General features: G+C 43.2%; 2 protein-coding genes and 1 long non-coding RNA gene across 4 annotated transcripts; 2 read left to right on the top strand and 1 right to left on the bottom strand.

The window, feature by feature from the left end:
* The first annotated feature begins 4291 nt into the window (after positions 1-4291).
* On the top strand, positions 4292-9607 carry LOC147191764 (PR domain zinc finger protein 12-like). Its single transcript, XM_086135078.1, has 5 exons — positions 4292-4563; positions 6839-7029; positions 7134-7289; positions 7526-7643; positions 7891-9607. The coding sequence occupies exons 1-5, from the start codon at positions 4335-4337 to the stop codon at positions 8376-8378; spliced, it is 1182 nt and encodes a 393-aa protein (XP_085991204.1). The 5' UTR covers positions 4292-4334; the 3' UTR covers positions 8379-9607.
* A 348-nt stretch (positions 9608-9955) lies between these two features.
* Positions 9956-10919, bottom strand: LOC147191763 (uncharacterized). Its single transcript, XR_015103605.1, has 3 exons — positions 10476-10919; positions 10316-10402; positions 9956-10235 (listed from the first exon to the last, which is right to left on the bottom strand). It is a non-coding gene; the product is annotated as an uncharacterized LOC147191763 (long non-coding RNA).
* Positions 10920-10966: 47 nt separating this feature from the next.
* Positions 10967-17362, top strand: fbxw5 (F-box and WD repeat domain containing 5). Of its 2 annotated transcripts, none has more exons than XM_086135369.1 (10): positions 10967-11048; positions 12161-12375; positions 12491-12648; positions 13144-13327; positions 13442-13590; positions 13844-14161; positions 14260-14443; positions 14519-14666; positions 15012-15224; positions 15785-17362. In XM_086135369.1, the coding sequence occupies exons 2-10, from the start codon at positions 12189-12191 to the stop codon at positions 16065-16067; spliced, it is 1824 nt and encodes a 607-aa protein (XP_085991495.1). In that variant the 5' UTR covers positions 10967-11048; positions 12161-12188; the 3' UTR covers positions 16068-17362. The 2 variants fall into 2 exon arrangements, with proteins under 2 accessions (XP_085991495.1, XP_085991496.1); XM_086135370.1 differs by having other exon boundaries at positions 15735-15816.
* The last annotated feature ends 326 nt before the right edge of the window (positions 17363-17688 follow it).

Here is a 17688-nt window from a genome sequence, read left to right as displayed (position 1 = left end):
TTCATTGTTTGCTTGTCTGCTACATCATCTTGGAGCTAATGGGATGATTAGGGCTATGCTAAAAAGAAAGAAATTGCCAATTTAGGAGAAAAGAACCCTAGATTTTTTTTGTTACAAGTCATTAAAATGGCCTCTTTGAAGATGTTGACTCGATAAATTTAGTGTAAAATCTGTAATGTTTTTTGAAGATAAAACTTTTAGATATGCAATGCTGTAGTATTTGTTGTTACGGTCATTTTGCCGCATGTAATACGACTTCATTCTGGTTTAATTACGCCGCCTTTTCCACATTCAAGGTCATTTTAAAAACGTTTCCTCATGTTTCTACTTCACTCTCATCAGTAATAGTCACTGGCAGTTCGGTGGAAAAATCCTTTGCATGAGAAGGGGAGGGAGGAGAGCACTTGAAACGATTGTGACAGATTAAGGATTTGGGAAGCTTTGTTGACACGTTGGCCATTCTGACGATTTCACGTGTGCATCTGTGCAAAACCCCCCCCCCCCTTTTACTAGAACCCCCCAACCCCCTCGATATGAAGGCAGACAGGTGTGGTGTGACAAGTTGAAGAATGGTCGGTCTGGAGGGGGGCCCCACCTCTGCTCTCACCTTTGCGTCGGATTAGCCGATTTTGACCGCGGTGAGCACACTGAGACGCTTAATCTCATTTTAATGACTCCTCTCTTGTCGAAGTATACGTGTGCGCGTGCCGGTGTGTGTTTTCTCTTTTGCAGGTCTGACTGGTCAAGTGCTTCACTTGAGTTTATTATTTTTTTTCACCAGTCCCTTCATTCGGTACACCTTTACTACTATGGGAGACAGGTCTGGACTGATGGCAGGCCAGTCTCGTACCCACACTCTTTTGGTACAAAGCCACACTGTTGTAACACGTGCAGAATGTGGTTTGGCATTGTCTCGCTCAAATAAGCGGTGGTGTCCATGAAAAAAAGACGTTGCTTGGATTGGCAGCATATGTTTTGTCCAAAACATTTCGGCATTTATGGCGCCTTTGCAGATTAGCAAATTAGCCAATTCATGGGCGCTAAAGCCCTCCCAGGCTTTTGAACTTTGCACTCGCTGTATAATGACCCAATTGTCCTTTTCCTCGACGCAACATTCATGATTTCCGAAAACAATTTGAAATGTGGACTCATCAGACCACAGCACACTTCTCCACTTTTGCGTCAGCGCATCTCTGATGATCTTGGGGCCCAGAGAAGTCACTTACGACAGTATTGATTTGTGATTTTAGCTTTGCATGATAGAGTTTGAACTCGCATTTGTAACGACGAACTGTGCTAACTGACAACGATTTTCTGACGTGTTCCCGAAACCACGAGGCAATTTTCTTTACATAATGGTCATTTTTAATGCAGTGCAGCCTGAGGGGTCAACGGTCTCGGGCCTTTCGGTGTTGGTTTTTGGCCTTGCTGCATACATGCAGAGATTTTTTGGTGATTCCCTTCATCCTTTGTTCGTAGACCATCCATAAATTCCTTTTATTAAGAAAAACGTTATCAAGCTGTGATTATTTGCTCACTCACTTCCTCAATGAATTGTCTTTTTGGGCAGCAATGCACACCCCTGACAAATATTAAAATCTTCTATTGCATTCTGTCATATTAGGGTCGTCGTCCCCAAACTGTTAATATTTTTTTTTCCGGAGAGGGAAAAATGATATTGCTGTGACTGTTGCTATATTATCTGTCTATATGTCTTGCTCCATCGTTTGTGTTCAGGGAGCCATTGCTTGAAGGTTTCTCAAACCACTTCTGATACTAAATGTGAGCTTCAAAAGCTAGATTTGACCTCATTAGATGTGTGCTAGCGTGCCCAGTGTATACAAATGATTATTCATTGAACATTCTAATGTATTCCAACACGTTTTGTTGTCCTCAAAGGCGAGCAAATCTGCATTTATCTTTTTTTTTTTTTTATCCTCAGGCTTCTTCTCTTTGATGGCTTTCCCAACAGCTCTTTGAAACGCGACAATTAGCGCGCGTCTTTGTGCAATAATTGTCAATCATCCACACGAAATTGATAGGCTTTAAATGGCCGAGAGAAAGGAAAACCCGCCCCCCACCCCACCCCACCCCTGACAGCGGGGGCCGCCTGAGCGGGGGATGACATGACCAGCAGCCGAGGTTAATGCATAAATAAGCAAATCAAATCCATGCCTTAGCCCAATTCAGCGCCTTTAATTCCTCTTTAATAAAGAGCCTGGCCCCGCCCTGATTTTTTTTTTCGCTGATGAATGCCATCAATGTAAATCAATCTAGATGAGAAAGGGAATAGATTAGGGAAAGGGCTGAAAAGAGAGCCTGGTGGGGCGGGGGGGGGGGGTAATTTCATCTGGGAAAAAAGGGGAGGCTCATAAAAAAGCAGCTGTTTGCGCAGTAATCTTTTTACGTGCCCTGTCACTCACCTTACCTCTTTTTGGATCTACTTGCCATCTATACCTCCATATTTAACGCCGCCCCCCCCCTTTAAAAAAAAAATCCCATTTTTCTCTCAATCCTCCTTGTAGCTGCTGCAGTGAAAAGAGGCGTGCATGAATGTCAAATTGCCCTCAAAAGCTCCCATGAAAGATTGATTTGCGACACTTTTCAGAGGCCCTGACATCACTTTGGGAAAAAAAAAAAGGAGGGGGGGGGGTGAGAGGCTGAAAGCTCGAAGCAGCGAATGGAATAAAGATGTCCTAAATAAAAAGAAAGAAAACTGCCCATTTAGCCGCACTCCGCGAAGCTTGAAAATTAAGGGGCTCGTATATACTCATCGAAACGTTGTCACAATACCGGGGCGGCTGCGGGGGGCGCGAGGGGGTGTTCATACACACACGCACACACAACACCAGCCATGAATATTAAACTGTTTTACCTCAACAAGTGCAGCCCGTCAAAGCAGCTTTGCATGGAAACAATGCTGTAAAACAACCACCCCACTACCTTTTCATGCCCCCCCCCTTCCCACCGCAACCTTTTTCTCCTCATCCCCAGTCTAAGACATATTAAAAAAAAAAAAAACGAGCGTGTTTCTATTCTTGTTCTTCCCGCGCTTACTTCTCACACTAAATAACATTACAGGCACATGAATAGCAAATGCACTCAGGGGAACAATAGAGGCCACCGATTTGCAAATTAACAATTAAAACATTCACGTGCGTCACTTTTTTTTGTATATTTCTTTTCGAGTTTGTTGGAAGAGAATTTTTTTTTTTAAATCATCGCTGTTACTTTTTACAGGTACTTCCTGCGTGTGTACTTTTCTTACTACTTGACCCACATTTTTAATCACGTTTTTTTCCAGTTTATTGAATTAAAAATGGCCGCTCGTATTTTTTGTAAAATCTTTTAACGATTGGTTGCACACTTGACCAGTTATTCTAATCAAATATCTGTTTGAATCCTTAAAAAAAATCCCAAAACGGCACCCTATACTGTACTTATTTTCAACAATGTTTTCTTCCCTCCACTTCTCAAATTGTATGTTTTTTTCTTCATCTGCATAGTTTTAGTATGTAGTTTTTTAAAAAGTGCATTATTGGCCAAATATTTAATTCACTAGTTTAAAAATAAAAATTACGACCAAAAAAATAGACCCACTTTTTCTCAGTTTCTTCACGTGCATCAGTTTTTTTAAGTGCACCTACATTCATGAAAACACCATCGTCTAACCTACCAAAAATACGAGAGCATCGTTTTTGTAAATATATTAAAACATTTTCAAATAAACATTTTCCCTTCACGTCTGTTTTTTTTTCTTCCTCGTAAAAATAACATGCATTCATCCATGAGAGATTTTTTTTTTTTGCTTCTTGACATGCATTATAAAAGCTAGTTTGTTTGTTCATTCTTAGATTCTATTTGGAAAAGAATGCGCATGCATTCATCAGATGAAGCTATTATTTTTCTCCATGTGCATAAGTGTTTAAATTATCATACTTCAGCCATCCACCTTTGCCTCTTAAGGCTCCCTCCACTTCTCTTTTTTCCCTCTTGTCTTTGTATTATTATTATTATTATTATTACAGTACTAGTAGTAGGAGATGCCCTTTCCCTTTGGAAATTAGTAGTGTGAGTTCGCGAGAGTAAAAGTTTTTTTTTCCCTGCGGCGTGGGCAGCGCCACGCCGCAAGGGGTGTGTCATTAATAAGTAATTAGGGTTCTAGGGGCACCCCCCCCCCCACCACCACACCCCCTGCTACTATAAAGGGCCCCTCAAGGGCCGATCAGAGTCAGATCTCATTCACACACTCTCAGAAGCGGAGAGCATCACTTTATCCTCCTCGATCCCGCAATTTTATTTAAGTTAATTTCTCCGGTCCAGAAAGCGACAAAATGGGCTCAGTGCTGCCCGCCGAAGCTTTGGCCCTCAAGTCTGGATTTAAGTGTCCGGCCCGGGCGGCGCTGTCGGACGTGATCACTTCGGACGTCCTGCACAGTTTCCTGTACGGCCGCTGGAGGAACGTCCTGCAGGGGGGCGAGCACCTGCAGGCGGACGAGCGCCACGCCGGCTGCACCAGGACCGCCTTCACCGCCGAAGTGTTGGCTCAGTCCTTCGTTGGAGGTAGGAACCACCTGTCGGAGCTGATTAAGTTCATCATGTTCTCATTGTCATTTATTTGTTTGTGTCTGGTTTCTGACTTTAATTCAGTTCTAAAATCAACCCGCCCATGTTCTTATTAGTTTTATCATGAATAGTGGCATGTTAATGACAAAATAGTCATTATCATTTTAATTTAACTCCCACCTTCTTAGCTAGTTTAGCTAGCGTTCTTAATTCCGGAAGAACATTAAAAAAATGGACGAAGAAGAATGCCGAACAGGAGAAGAAGACGCTTGATTAGCAGTAAGTTATTTGACATTAATTAAATAAGGTTGAGGTCGTGAACGTAATTTATGTATCCTTTTTAGAAGAAGTGGAGATTTTTATCCATATTAATTGTAGAGGAATTGGGGCGACAAAGGTGCTTGTCACCTGGACTGAATTTAGTTGCCGTTCACGGTGAATCAAATAAACGAAGAAGAACGTCCAAGTTGAATTACCCAAACGAAGAAGAATAAGGAATAATAATAATAATACTGTTTTTCGGTACTAATTAATTTTAAGGAGAATTGAAAAAGAAACAAGTGAGTAGTAGAAGAAGAAATGCATCGCCCGTCCAACCTGTTGCTACACTTTTTCCCACATTTCCTTGTCAGTCTTTTCTCCTTCTTTTTCGAGCCATTTAACGCGTTAAGTAGCCTCTGAAAGAAGCGAGTAAGTGCCGCTGATTCAAGGGTCCATGCCGGGGCCTTTAAATTCATTTGGTTAACTTTGTGCGTTGACCTGGGAAAGAGTCCACTTAAAAAAAGGGCTCCCTTTGCTCGGGAGCTACTTTGTCCCGGCATTCATCAATCTGCGGACAGTCTCTTTTCGTGCGCTTGGCAGCTATGTGGGGCTCCCTCCGGCTCCTCTGGCTCTGTCCACGTCTCGCTTTCTTTTCAAGCAGTTGCTGTTGGTCGCATAATGCGGCGTGAAGGCTAAATCTAATGCTATTCATTGCATGTCAGCCATCTAATCGCCTTTCCATTTTTTTTGTCGCGCGGATTCCAGAGTTCCTTTTAACAAGACGCCGCTCCATTCAGCGCAAATTTATTGCTACAAACTTCTTAAAAGGATAATGAATTTGGAATTAGCCGTCTCTCCTTTTCTCTCTATTCTTTTCTTTTGCGCAGATCCATTAATGAATATCACATCTGAAGCGTGACCAATTGCTGGAGCCCGCGCAATGGAGGCCCATTTAACCTCCATTGGACAAAGCTTTTATTATCATTTTTTTGTGTTGTTGTTGCAGCTTTTAAATACAAAAAAAGAAGAAAAAAAACTTTGATTTTGACATTAAAGAAACGTTTTCCCTTCTCCCCCTTCGCCTATTTAGGTGGGACGAAAACTGCTTACCGTGCGCAACAAAACCTTCAATTCAAGGAGATAATCGAATTTAACGGGGGATAAAGTGTCGCTTAATATTTGGAGCCGGTACGTGGGGAACCTGCCGCCGGTGGGCTGTATGACTTGAGAGCCAGACAGGCATGTACTTCGAAAAACACAAATACTCTTGGGGGGGGGGGGGGGGGGGTGCACAAAAAGATTAAAACTCTTTTCGGATTTTATTTATTCATTTTAAGGAATAAGAAATATGGCTCAATGTGTCGTTATGACTGAAAAATAAATGTAGTCAAACAATAAATCAATTGAATTGTCTTTGTGAAAAAGTACAAATAATATATTAATTTTGCCATCATTGTCAATCATGTTTGAAAATTTCATTAAAAATAGTTTTGGAATTGATTAGAATTATATGAAGTAAAAATAATTAAATTCAATCAAAAAACATGGATTTTTCTATTAACTGATCACATTAACAAAATCGTGCCCAATTTGGAGCCATAGTTGTAAAGATTAAATAAAGTTAAAAAATAAAATAAAAAGCATGGTAATAATAAAATTTTTTGGGGCCCCAAACTGTTGAAAGAATGTAATTCTATTTTTAAAATTGATCCTGTGACTATCATTATGACATTTTTTTAAACTTTTGGTGCCATCATTGAAAAGTATTAATAAGCTAAAATAAATAGTTGGTCCTATAATTATGAGTAATCCACAAGAAAATAAACAAAGGTACAAATGCAATGTAAAAAAATGTTAACTGATTGCAATGCAATCATGGGAAAAAAATCAATAACTTAAAAATATGACATTTGTTTTCACTGGCCAGACAATTATTGCTACTTTTGACATATGTGCAGTTTGTTGACATTAATTGAATTTGTATTCTTTTTTTTTTTTTTTTTTCTCTCAGAGGTGCAGAAGTTGTCAAGTCTGGTGCTCCCCAGCGAGGTGATCATAGCACAGAGCTCCATCCCAGGAGAAGGTCTAGGTATCTTCTCCAAAACGTGGATCAAGGCCGGCACGGAGATGGGCCCCTTCACAGGCAAAGTCCTGTCCCCGGAACACGTAGACCTGCTCAAGAACAACAACCTGATGTGGGAGGTGAGTTTCTTGTGACGGTTCCATCCGGTTCCAAATAGGTCATTCCTAAAGCTCATCCACATGTCTTTTTCTTTTATTTAATACTTTTTTTTCTTTTCATGAAGGTGTTTAATGAGGACGGCACTGTGAGGTACTTCATCGATGCCAGCCAGGAGGACCAACGCAGCTGGATGACTTACATCAAGTGCGCCCGCAATGAACAGGAACAGAACCTGGAGGTGGTCCAGATTGGCAGCAGCATCTATTACAAAGCTGTGGAGGTAGAGGAGTTACTTTCGGTCCTGTGTGTGTATGCAGGATTTCTTAACCTTTCACGTGATTATCTTGATTGTCAGCACCAGTGCTTTAAAGTTGGCAATTTAAAAGCAATTTTTAAGGAAATGGTAGCCGGTCCGCGAGCAGCATGTAACTTGTCTCGATTGGTCCGTGACATAAAAAAGGTTGGCGATGACTACTTTAAAAGATGTCATTTATTCCAAATGAATTTTTCTTTCAGACTATCCCACCGGATCAGGAGCTGCTGGTGTGGTATGGAAACACGCACAACACCTTCCTGGGCATCCCCGGAGTGCCGGGAACAGACGAAGAGCAGCAGCAGAAGAAGAGCAGAAATGGTGAGAAACATTTTGAGCAATGACTTTGACATTCCAAAAGAGAATGAGTTTATTCTTGGCATTGTTACGCAAAGATGAAAAGCGACCAATAATGTTATATTTATACATTATAATTTGATGTGCAAATTCCTGTCTACAGTTGCGAGTAGTGCCATCTCAAATTATTATTCCCCGTTGAAATAAATGAAAATGCCGATGATTTATTCCCGCCACCCGAACACAGTCTTATGTACATGTCGTTTTCCAGATGACTTGCAATCTTGCGAGTCCTCGTGCTCGCCGCCTTCCTCGTCGTCCTCGTCCGCCGCCGGCCTCAACACTTCAGGGCGCATGCGCTGCGTCATCTGCCACCGCGGCTTCAACTCGCGCAGCAACCTGCGCTCGCACATGCGCATCCACACGCTGGACAAGCCGTTCGTGTGTCGCTTCTGCAACCGCCGCTTCAGCCAGTCGTCCACGCTGCGCAATCACGTGCGCCTGCATACCGGCGAGCGGCCCTACAAGTGTCACGTGTGCCAGAGCGCCTACTCGCAGCTGGCGGGGCTGCGTGCGCACCAGAAGAGCGCTCGCCACAAGCCCGCAGCCGCCGCCGCCGCCATAGCCGCCGAGGGTACCCCACAGGCTTCGCCTCCACTTCCTCCTCCTCCCACCGCCGCCCAGCAGATGGCGCCCGTCGTTCGCCACCACCACCATCACGTGCCTCTGGTGCATCACATTCCTGCCTTGGTGCTCTGACAAGTAAGACAACGACAATAACGGCTAAGATGCACTTTAGCAAGGAGCTCGAGTGGGCTAGAGAGTACACGTTTATTCCAATTGTGTTTCCAAAAAAAACTTTCTGGGAGGACTCACCTGGCACGTGACCAAAGTGCTTTTGTTGAATAATATATTATACCACAAATGCATGTTTGGACTGGGGGCTCACACAGGATATTCTTGCAGCAAAAATGTTTGTTTATTCCCCCTTGAATTATGTTATTATGAATATCCATCTGTCAGAAGACACTAGTCATGTTAATGATTAATCACAATCATTATCAACAATGTGAAATGTTTATATTTCGAGGGATTGCGTCACAATCTTTTTCGAGGAAATCCCAATGTCTCTTCACGTGTGTTACTTTCAGAATAGGCCCGTGGTCTGATCGTGTGATCCTAATGAGCTGGCAGTTGGTCATGTGATTGAAACATGACGACACTTTGGGAGTTTACGTCACGTGATCAAAATTTTCCTTCCACACGCTTAAGCAAATGTTATTTAATAGCACTTTTCACCGAGCGGACGTGCAGAATGCCCCGGATAGTTAATATATAAACATGCATTCAAAAACAACAGAGCCAAAAAGTGCATAAACAATTAAACAGAGGTCTCCTGGCACGTGACGAAAGATTTGTCAAAACACTGTCACGTGATCAACACTTCCAACCACGACAGGGGAACTCTCGATGTCACATGATCAAGCCAGCGAGCCAATTCGCGAGAGTTCATACGTGACGTTTTGAAAATGGCAAACAAGATCACTTGATCAAAAGTTCCAGCAAATACGCGTAAGTGAATCAATTTTATTTATATAGCACTTTTAATAAAAAAGTTCTCGAAAGTGCTGAGTTAAATACAGGTTAAAAATATGCCTGGCACGTGACCAAAGACTTGGAAAAGACTAACACCCACGCGTCCCCTGTTCAAGACGGGACGCCAATCAGCGTGCGCGCACATGTCACGTGGTCAGATCCCACAACGTTCGCGAGGCCACGTCACGTGACGCCAACAGAGCAGTTTCTATGGATTCCACATGTGAACGGACAGGGGTGCAAGGAAGCTTGAAATACAACAATGTAGTTGAAGGTCTCACACTTTTCAAATGAAATGTCACTTTACACTTGTACAGAACGAATAATTGTGTAATATTAAAAATAAATAAATGTATGGTATGATTCTCTGTGGGTGTAAATAGAGTTGTGCTTCTTGTATTGTAAATAAATCATACGAGTTTACTTGTTTGGGTGCTTGCTCATGAAATTATTCCAGTTACAGCAGGAGAGTATTTCAGTTACTTTAAGTACGTTCAATTTGTTAGAAATACTTAAAAATCTTTCCCCCACCCTCATTTTCAATATTTACACGTGAATGTTATTGTGATCATTACTTCTATTTACCTTTTTTTAAATCGATAATTTTGAAATGATTCTATTATTTTAATTCTTTTAATTTTTTTTTTTTTACATCGAACTGATTGAAATTTCATCATCGAAAAGTACTATTATTAGTTGTTCATAGGCATTGGTCACATGAGTACCACGACACACCAAAGCATCTTTTGCGGCTTTATGTCACACACACACAATTAAGTGACCCCAACTGTTTAATTATTTCTTTTTTCCGGAGTCAGTCGAGATGATCATGATCGGGAATAGGAATGGGAAGCTGTCACGCTTGTCAGCTGTCAGACGGGATCCGGCTTCCCCACTGGGAGTTTCTGGAAAAGTCATCATTAGAACAAACGTGGCATCACCCAAGAAAAAAAAAGGATCAGAAGACGTGCGGACTGGATGTTGTTTTGTCCTGAGACACGGTCCACACTTGTTGTTGTCCTGCATTGTGATAGATAGATAGATAGATAGATTTAAAAAATAAGCTGTCCTTCTAATGCCTTTTTTCCCCAAAAATTCACCTTTACAGCGGTTGAGTCATCCCGCTGCTGTCATCTTCTGCTTTGTGCAGCAGCAAGAAGTGATCAAGTCAGCCATGTGGCTCAATGCTGCAACAAAGCTGATTATCATGCTTTAAATACGCCACTTGAACTTCAATGTTTAGAAAAATGAATCACTTACCTGAGAAAATTAGTCACAACATGGTGCTTCAATGGGTTTCTTGCCTCTTCCTATATTAGCTGAAGGACAGGCTGGCTGTTGCCATGCAAATGTGGTGATGTCAGTAACTTGAGAACAACAACAGTATCACTATCATGAGGGGTTTCAACTTTTCCATCGTGTATAAACATGAGTTTCCCAAGTCAGCAGTTACCACTATGCACCATTCCTCCCTCCATTTTCTTCCACTCAGAGACTAAAGATTTCGTCCAGAAAACGTATCTGCTTGATCACTGGGGAACACAAACCCCCTTAACAATGATAAGGCCATGGCTCAGGGAGGCGAACAATGCATTATACATTATAAAACTCATAGATAGATAGGGAGGTTAATGGAACACTGTGAATTGTCCTAGTTATCCATCCATCCATCCATCCGTCTCAGATGCATTGATTGGGCCTTACGATTTTAGCTTGACGATATGTTCTGTTTTCGACTAGTACGGCCTTGTGGCTCCTCTGTGATCTGTTGTCATTTTCCAAGCGGCTACCCGCCTGCCGCCTGCTCACCATCAGCCTACTTTGATCGAGCAGGTGAGTTTGAACGCGATATTGTCACCGTGGGGGTTAGCTCCACACGTCACCGAGCGTAAGCGGCGTTTCGTGAACGCGGCGAGTGGTTTTGCAAAAGGAAATTCCTGCAACTGGGGAGTTGAGCACGAAACGTCAGCTAGCGGCTAACCAGAGAGGCGGCTAGCGGAGTTAGCGACAAGTTCGCGAGTGTAACGTCGGCGTTATCCGAACGGCATCAAATGCGTTCGATTCAGCACGTTTGTGGAGGCAAAGTTGAACTTAACCTTTGTTTCGGGGGTTATTGCACATCCGTTTAAAAGCCGAGGGGTCTCTTTTGAGGGCAACGGTGACTTGTCACGAGTTTTCGAGCCGCTGTCATGAACCTTTACCATGTTAGGTCATCCTCAATGGATGGCCTGGTTTAGCGAAGAAGCGCACACTCGTTTTACTTGCTTCTCGGCCGTTTACTGCACCATTTTGTTCCCACAGGGAACCGTTAGTCACGGTCGTACCACATCTAGAAAAATGCAATGGTTACATAAATGTGCGATTTTAATGGGTGGCTCTAAAGTTGGTATACAGTACACTTTTTTTTAATTAAAGGAAGTTACGTAAGGATTTAAATAAAGGAGGGAGTGAACAAATTACTGAAAGATAGAGGGAGAAAGGGAAACAAATGGCATGAAAGCAGGAAGGGATGAAATGTAGGAAGTAAGGAGGAAAATATGGATGGGAAGAACCAACAGATGGCTTGATGGAAGGAAGGAAGCAAGGATGTATGAAAGGAAGGTAAGTCTTATGTCAGGAGTGAAAAAAAGTTGTTCGAGTGGAAAGAAGGGAGACACCGGCACTTTCAGGGTCTGCATCAGGTCAAGGCACATACAAATTCTTTAGAACATCAACCCATTGAAATCTTCCATCTAAAATGTACGAGTGCATTAAGATGTTCAGCCAATTTAATTCACTGCCGGCTGTTTTCAAAGCAGTTCTCCACATTGCCAGGCATTCAAAAGCATTTTGACTGTACTTCAAGAAACACGGAATATAATGAAAAGAGTGACTGTCCTCTTTCACCAGGGGGGGAAAAAAGGGGTTTTTTTTCTCGCGTCATATATATTTTTATTCTTCAACAGTTTCTGACATAAAATCTAGGATGTTAGGATGGAGTGTGGCCCATTTCTGCCAGACATTCTGGTGTTGGAGATTTTCCTGCGTCTGCCCCACGACGCCGTGCTGAGAGCGGGCCTCACCTGCCGCCAGTGGCTGGCCGTATCCAGAGACGAGTTCTTATGGAGGGAGCTCTTCTACTCCTACTATCGCATCCCCCGCACTGTACCCCAACACCCAGGTGGTCCTCTCACAAGTTCCTGTGACTCCTTTTTTTCCCCTTCCTTCCTATATGGAGTGATTCAACTGTGTGTGTGTGTGTGTGTGTGTGTGTGTGTGCGCGGGCGTGCGTGCAGCGGCTGTGTCGTGGTACAGGGAATTCAAGCGCCTCTTTGACTGTATCCCGTGTGTCGAGGTTCAAACTCTGAAGGAGCACAGCGACCAGGTGCTCCATTTGGCCTTCTCCCACCGGGGTCTCCGCTTCTCCTCGTGCTCCAAAGACTGCACTGTCAAGGTAAGCCGTTTATTTTTTTTCATTTTTTATTTTTCCTGTGTGTATCACAGTCATATCAGTTGTGGCATAATTCATAAACAAGGCAACTCAATGTGCTTCACACAAGTAAAGAGAAGATGGATTTCAAAGCATTTACACCCGCGGGGCTGACTACACATGTCGCATTCCATTTCTATGCAGCGTAACGGCTCAATGTTTTTTTTTAAACTCTCAGATCCAAGACTTGACACCGAGTCTGCAGACCTCAGGGCCCTACTGGGTTTCTATCCATTTCCTTCATGCATTCAGGACCGAAACCATTCAGTGATTTTATTGCTTATTTTAAATAAGCAAAAAAAAAAAAAGCATGCACGGTTAATCTTCTCACATAACAGGAGTGCATTAAAAAAATGTGTCAACAAAGAAATTCGAATTAAAACAAAAACCAACTAAATGATAGAGAAACTTTGTTCATTATTGGACTATATTGTGTGTAACCTTCTGTTTTCCCCTTAGCTTTGGGACACGGAGCGGCACGATGGCAACATCGCCTTGGTGCACAGCTCCAGCATGCGCCAGTTCAACTGGGGCTACACGCAGTTCTCGCAGTTCAACGCCGACGACAGCCTGCTGCTGGTGTCCGGCGTCTACCTGGGCCCGCACCACTCCTCCTCGGGGGAGATCGCCGTCCTCAGTCTTGGTACGCATGCGCGATCGGCAATGACGGCCCAGCCGGATGAGTTTGGCAATTTCGATCGGACGCCCGTCCGGCCTGACGTGTGTGCCCCCCCCCCCCCCCGATGCAATTCCACAGAGAACTACACTCTGCTGTCGCGGGTGAGAAACAAGCCGTACGACGTGTTTGGCTGCTGGCTCAATGAGACCCACCTGATCTCAGGCAACCTGCACTGGATCGGAAACATGACCTCCTGCTCTGTGCTCTGGCTCAATAAAGCCTTTCAGGTGTGGCATTAATATCAACATACTGAAACATTAAAAATAATAATAACAATTAATAATTTATTGAGAGACTGCAAACTCTACTTTTCATTCAGAGAGCATAACACAAAAATTTAACAATAATTAAAATATTGACTGAAAATAAAGACAAAAGTTAATGAGAACAGCTTCATATACATGGATGATTTGCAAAAAAAAATAAAATAAAGTTCCCCTGTACTTTACGGACAATTGCGTCGTCCTTCATCTTGGACAGGATATCGAGTCTGAGAACATCAACGTAGTGAAGCGCCTTTTCAAGATCCAGAACATCAACGCCAGCACCATCCGCACCGTCATGGTGGCCCACTGCCGTCGCCACGACAACCCCGACCTTCTGGTGGACTACGATGCTCAGTGCCAGGCCCGCAGGCTGAAAGGTCAGCAGCGTCAGCCGCATCAGCCGCTGCTCTTCGACTTGGGGACGTCCAGCAGCGAAGAGGAAGACGAGGAGGACGCGGTGAGCCCGAGAGACGGCAGATGTCACGGCACGGCCGCGCAAGCCGCCGTCTCCAGCCTGGAGCACTTGAAGGAGGTGAGCCGCATGCCGAGGTGGGAAGTCGACTTGCCATCTGTGACACGTGCAAGAGATTCTCAACAAATTGACCCTCATGTTTGCGCTCTCCACGCTAGACTTGTAAGAACCTGGACCCCAGCCAGGTGGCCCTCGAGAGACAGGTGGCTCAGATGATGGGCCGGGTCCACACCAAAGCCCCGGACTCCAGCCTAATGGACACCTTGGAGTCCGGCGACGGCGAAGACAAGACTTACTTATTGTTTACCACCGGCAGCCTTACGTACTCTCCTCACCAGATAGGTGAGTGTGTCGGTTGCGCCGCCGTCAGTTGCCTCGTCGTCAAGACGGCCATCTTAGCGTTTGCGTTGCGTGCAGGCATTAAGAGGATCAAGCCGGACCAGATGACCACCTGCGGACCCGTGTTGGGAGAAGAACGTAGCTCCTACGAGTTCTTTGATTCGCTGGACCACGTCATCGATATCCACGGGCACATCATCGGGATGGGTCTCTCTCCGGACAACCGGTCAGTAAATCGTGTTTGAACTCATCCATCACCGGGCACATCTGAACGTTGTCAGGATAGGAAGCGAGGACTGCGAAAAAAATCGGAAAATAAAGCCATTCAAAATGTTTTGCAATGGTGCGAATGCAGAAAGCACACATGTTGTTCCAAAATGAAGCTCCTCCCCCTTTCCCAATCATAGCTGCTAGGCACAAATGGGCCACCAGATGGCACCAAATCAACATTTAGCGTGATTGACCTGAACATTCCCATCCATCATGTGCCCCTACTTGATCATGCCAGTTGCGTGTTGTTGACCAATCCGTTGGATGTGAACCCGTCTCGTGTTGCCTGTGGCCCAATCAGGTACCTGTACGTGAACAGCCGGGCGTGGCCTGCGGGCTGCATTATCTCGGACCCCATGTGCCCGCCCCCCATCGCCGAGGAGATCGACCTTCACGTAATCGACTTAAAGAGTCTGAGGGAGGAGCGGCGCAGCCTTCGCGCCCACCGAGCTTTCACGCCCAATGACGAGTGCTTCTTCATCTTTCTGGACGTCAGCAGGGACTTTGTTGCCAGGTGGGTCTCCCTTGCCACTTAAACACACACACACACTCTCACAGCTAAAATGAGTCATAAAAAACCGTGAATAATTCGATTAGAAGGAAAAAGTCAAAGCAAAAAATGTCTGGAAGGCTGTGACTCAAAATGGCCAACTCTACTTCAACACGCTGACACCCACGTCACTCAACAGTCTGCGTGCCACCTTTTATGTACAATTATTTTTGTGGAGCGACCTTCAGTGCTCTCAAAGGTGCCTATAAATAAAATTATGACTTTTATTTTTATGAATATTTTGAGAACAAAGATAATTTTGTTTATATTTTAAGTTCACTTGCCTACCTTGTTAGACTTCTACTTGAATATAATCATATCAATATTTTGTTTGAAAAATCTGCCAAGATTTTTACTCTTACCCAAGAAAATAAATGTTGCCACTTTTTTTTCTCCCCCAAAAATGTGAATTTTTTTTATTTTCGCAAATTTCTCCCGGACCGAAAAATTTTGAAACCCCCTTGGTGTAAAAAGTTCAGTTTAATAGACGCCAAGGTATAAAGTGAGCTCCCAACTTTTGGCAGCGGCGCCGAGGACAAGCACGGCTACATCTGGGACCGCCACTACAACATCTGTCTAGCGCGGCTGGCCCACGACGACGTGGTCAACTCGGTGGCCTTCAGCCCCGCCGACCAGGAGCTGCTGTTGTCCGCCAGTGACGACGCCACCATCAAGGTGTGGCGCTCCCCCCGAGCTGTGCGCCTGGCGCGGGACGCCGCCCGTCGGCCCGCCCGCCGGACGCACCACCGCACCGGCCTACTGGCCTCCTGGCTCAACCGCGGCAGGGGCGTCAATGGCAAGCCTTGAGGGACGCTGCCTGGTCACCAGGGGGCGCCGTTTCCTAAGCGCCACACTTGGACCGTTGACAGCTGTGCTGTGAACAACTGTCACAAAATATTTTTAACAGGAAAAAAAAGACATTTCTTTTAGCTTTTTTTCCCCCCTTTTCCGTACAGAGCTCCAGGCATGACATGGAAAAACAAAATCAATCGTGGCCACGGTAAAGATAAAATGTGTCTCCAAAATGGTAATTAGTTGCATGAACTATACCAAGCGGACAAATTATTTATATAACATGATGAAAAAGGTGCAACCTGATAACAACATATTAATTTGTGACTATAAAATACTAAAATTTGGCCAGGATATAGATATAATCTGTACAAACAAATACTAATTTGAAGCCATGAAATACATAAAACGTATGTACAAACACTCATTTGTAGCCATAGTTTGTGATCACAAAATTCTAATTTGTGCCTACAAAATACTAAATTGTTATCCTGAAATATGACATGAAAATTAAAAAAAAAGTCCCATGTCATGTTTGGAGCTGTCATCTGGATACATTTTTAAACAGACAAATTAACATTTTTTGCCATATTTTTTTGAACATCACTTCCTACTTTTTTGTGGACTGATTTAAAAAAAAAAAGGAAAAAAAAAAGAAACATAGGTATGACTATGAGAAAACTAATCAATGGGCCTATGGCATGGAGAAAAATTTTGCTGAACCTGCAAATAACATGAAAACCTCAGAGGAATCCTTTTGGAGGCGCTCTAAAAACAACACACCGTATATCATGAACAATTCTTGTAATTGAGCATGTCCCCTCGGAGGTTGTTACAAGATGGATCCTGGATGTTATGTTTGTATCAACACATGTGCTTCAATATCGAATACAGCAGGCTAATACGTATTCTCTATTAAATATAAAAAGTGCACGGCGACTACAGAAACACTCGCAGGACATACCATTCGGCACACCTGTACCTTTTTTGTACCCCTCTTGTGTAGCCAAAATATTAGCAACGCAGTCAAGACATTGTTCAAGTATGACGGTGCCATAAAACACTGCTGCTGAGATTGTGCAGGTGTACCTAATAATGTGTCCGGTGGATGGATATCAGTCGCGCAACCCCTTAATTTGTCTTTTTTTTTTTTTAACTTAAAAGTTTCCATCCTTAATTGGATAAGTTTCCATCCTTGATTGGATGTGTGATATTGTTTCCCCTTTAATAATCCGTCTAGGACTACAAAAAAATTTTTCCCCACACATGACATATCCAAAAATAAATATCGTATGTGTTCCAACTGCAAACCTGATTCCTGTACTTATTTAAAATATATAGCATTGTTGTGCATCATTGGTGTTTTCATTTCAAAAGTTTCAAATACTAATTTTAATATCCTTTGAAATACATATTAATATTTATTACTAATTCTAAATAATTATAATAAAATAAAAATCATTCAAATAAATGAATACTAATTAAATTTTTTTAAATAATCTATTTCGTATTTATATTGAAAATGAACTACAATGGTGCCTTGAGATGCAAGTTGAATCCATTCACTCCCCGTCAAGTTTTTTTTTTTAATAAGAAAAATAGTACTATTAAGTCACCGTAAAAACGTAAAATAAAG

The sequence above is a fragment of the Hippocampus guttulatus genome, chromosome 17, assembly GCF_054856545.1.
Source record: "Hippocampus guttulatus isolate MCC_2025c chromosome 17, RoL_Hgut_1.0, whole genome shotgun sequence".
NCBI lineage: Eukaryota > Metazoa > Chordata > Actinopteri > Syngnathiformes > Syngnathidae > Hippocampus > Hippocampus guttulatus.
Note: the sequence above shows the minus strand (reverse complement) of the source record. Positions and strands in the feature narration are given on the sequence as shown.

What these genes read in the sequence shown, in the direction of transcription:
- LOC147191764 (XM_086135078.1), top strand. Translation starts at nt 4,335, where the DNA reads ATGGGCTCAGTGCTGCCCGCCGAAGCTTTGGCCCTCAAGTCTGGATTT. An exon ending in ACAACAACCTGATGTGGGAG is followed by an intron (nt 7,030 to 7,133) that starts GTGAGTTTCTTG and finishes CTTTTCATGAAG; the next exon opens with GTGTTTAATGAGGACGGCAC. An exon ending in GCAGAAGAAGAGCAGAAATG is followed by an intron (nt 7,644 to 7,890) that starts GTGAGAAACATT and finishes GTCGTTTTCCAG; the next exon opens with ATGACTTGCAATCTTGCGAG.
- fbxw5 (XM_086135369.1), top strand. Translation starts at nt 12,189, where the DNA reads ATGGAGTGTGGCCCATTTCTGCCAGACATTCTGGTGTTGGAGATTTTC. An exon ending in CACTGTACCCCAACACCCAG is followed by an intron (nt 12,376 to 12,490) that starts GTGGTCCTCTCA and finishes GCGTGCGTGCAG; the next exon opens with CGGCTGTGTCGTGGTACAGG. An exon ending in GATCGCCGTCCTCAGTCTTG is followed by an intron (nt 13,328 to 13,441) that starts GTACGCATGCGC and finishes GCAATTCCACAG; the next exon opens with AGAACTACACTCTGCTGTCG.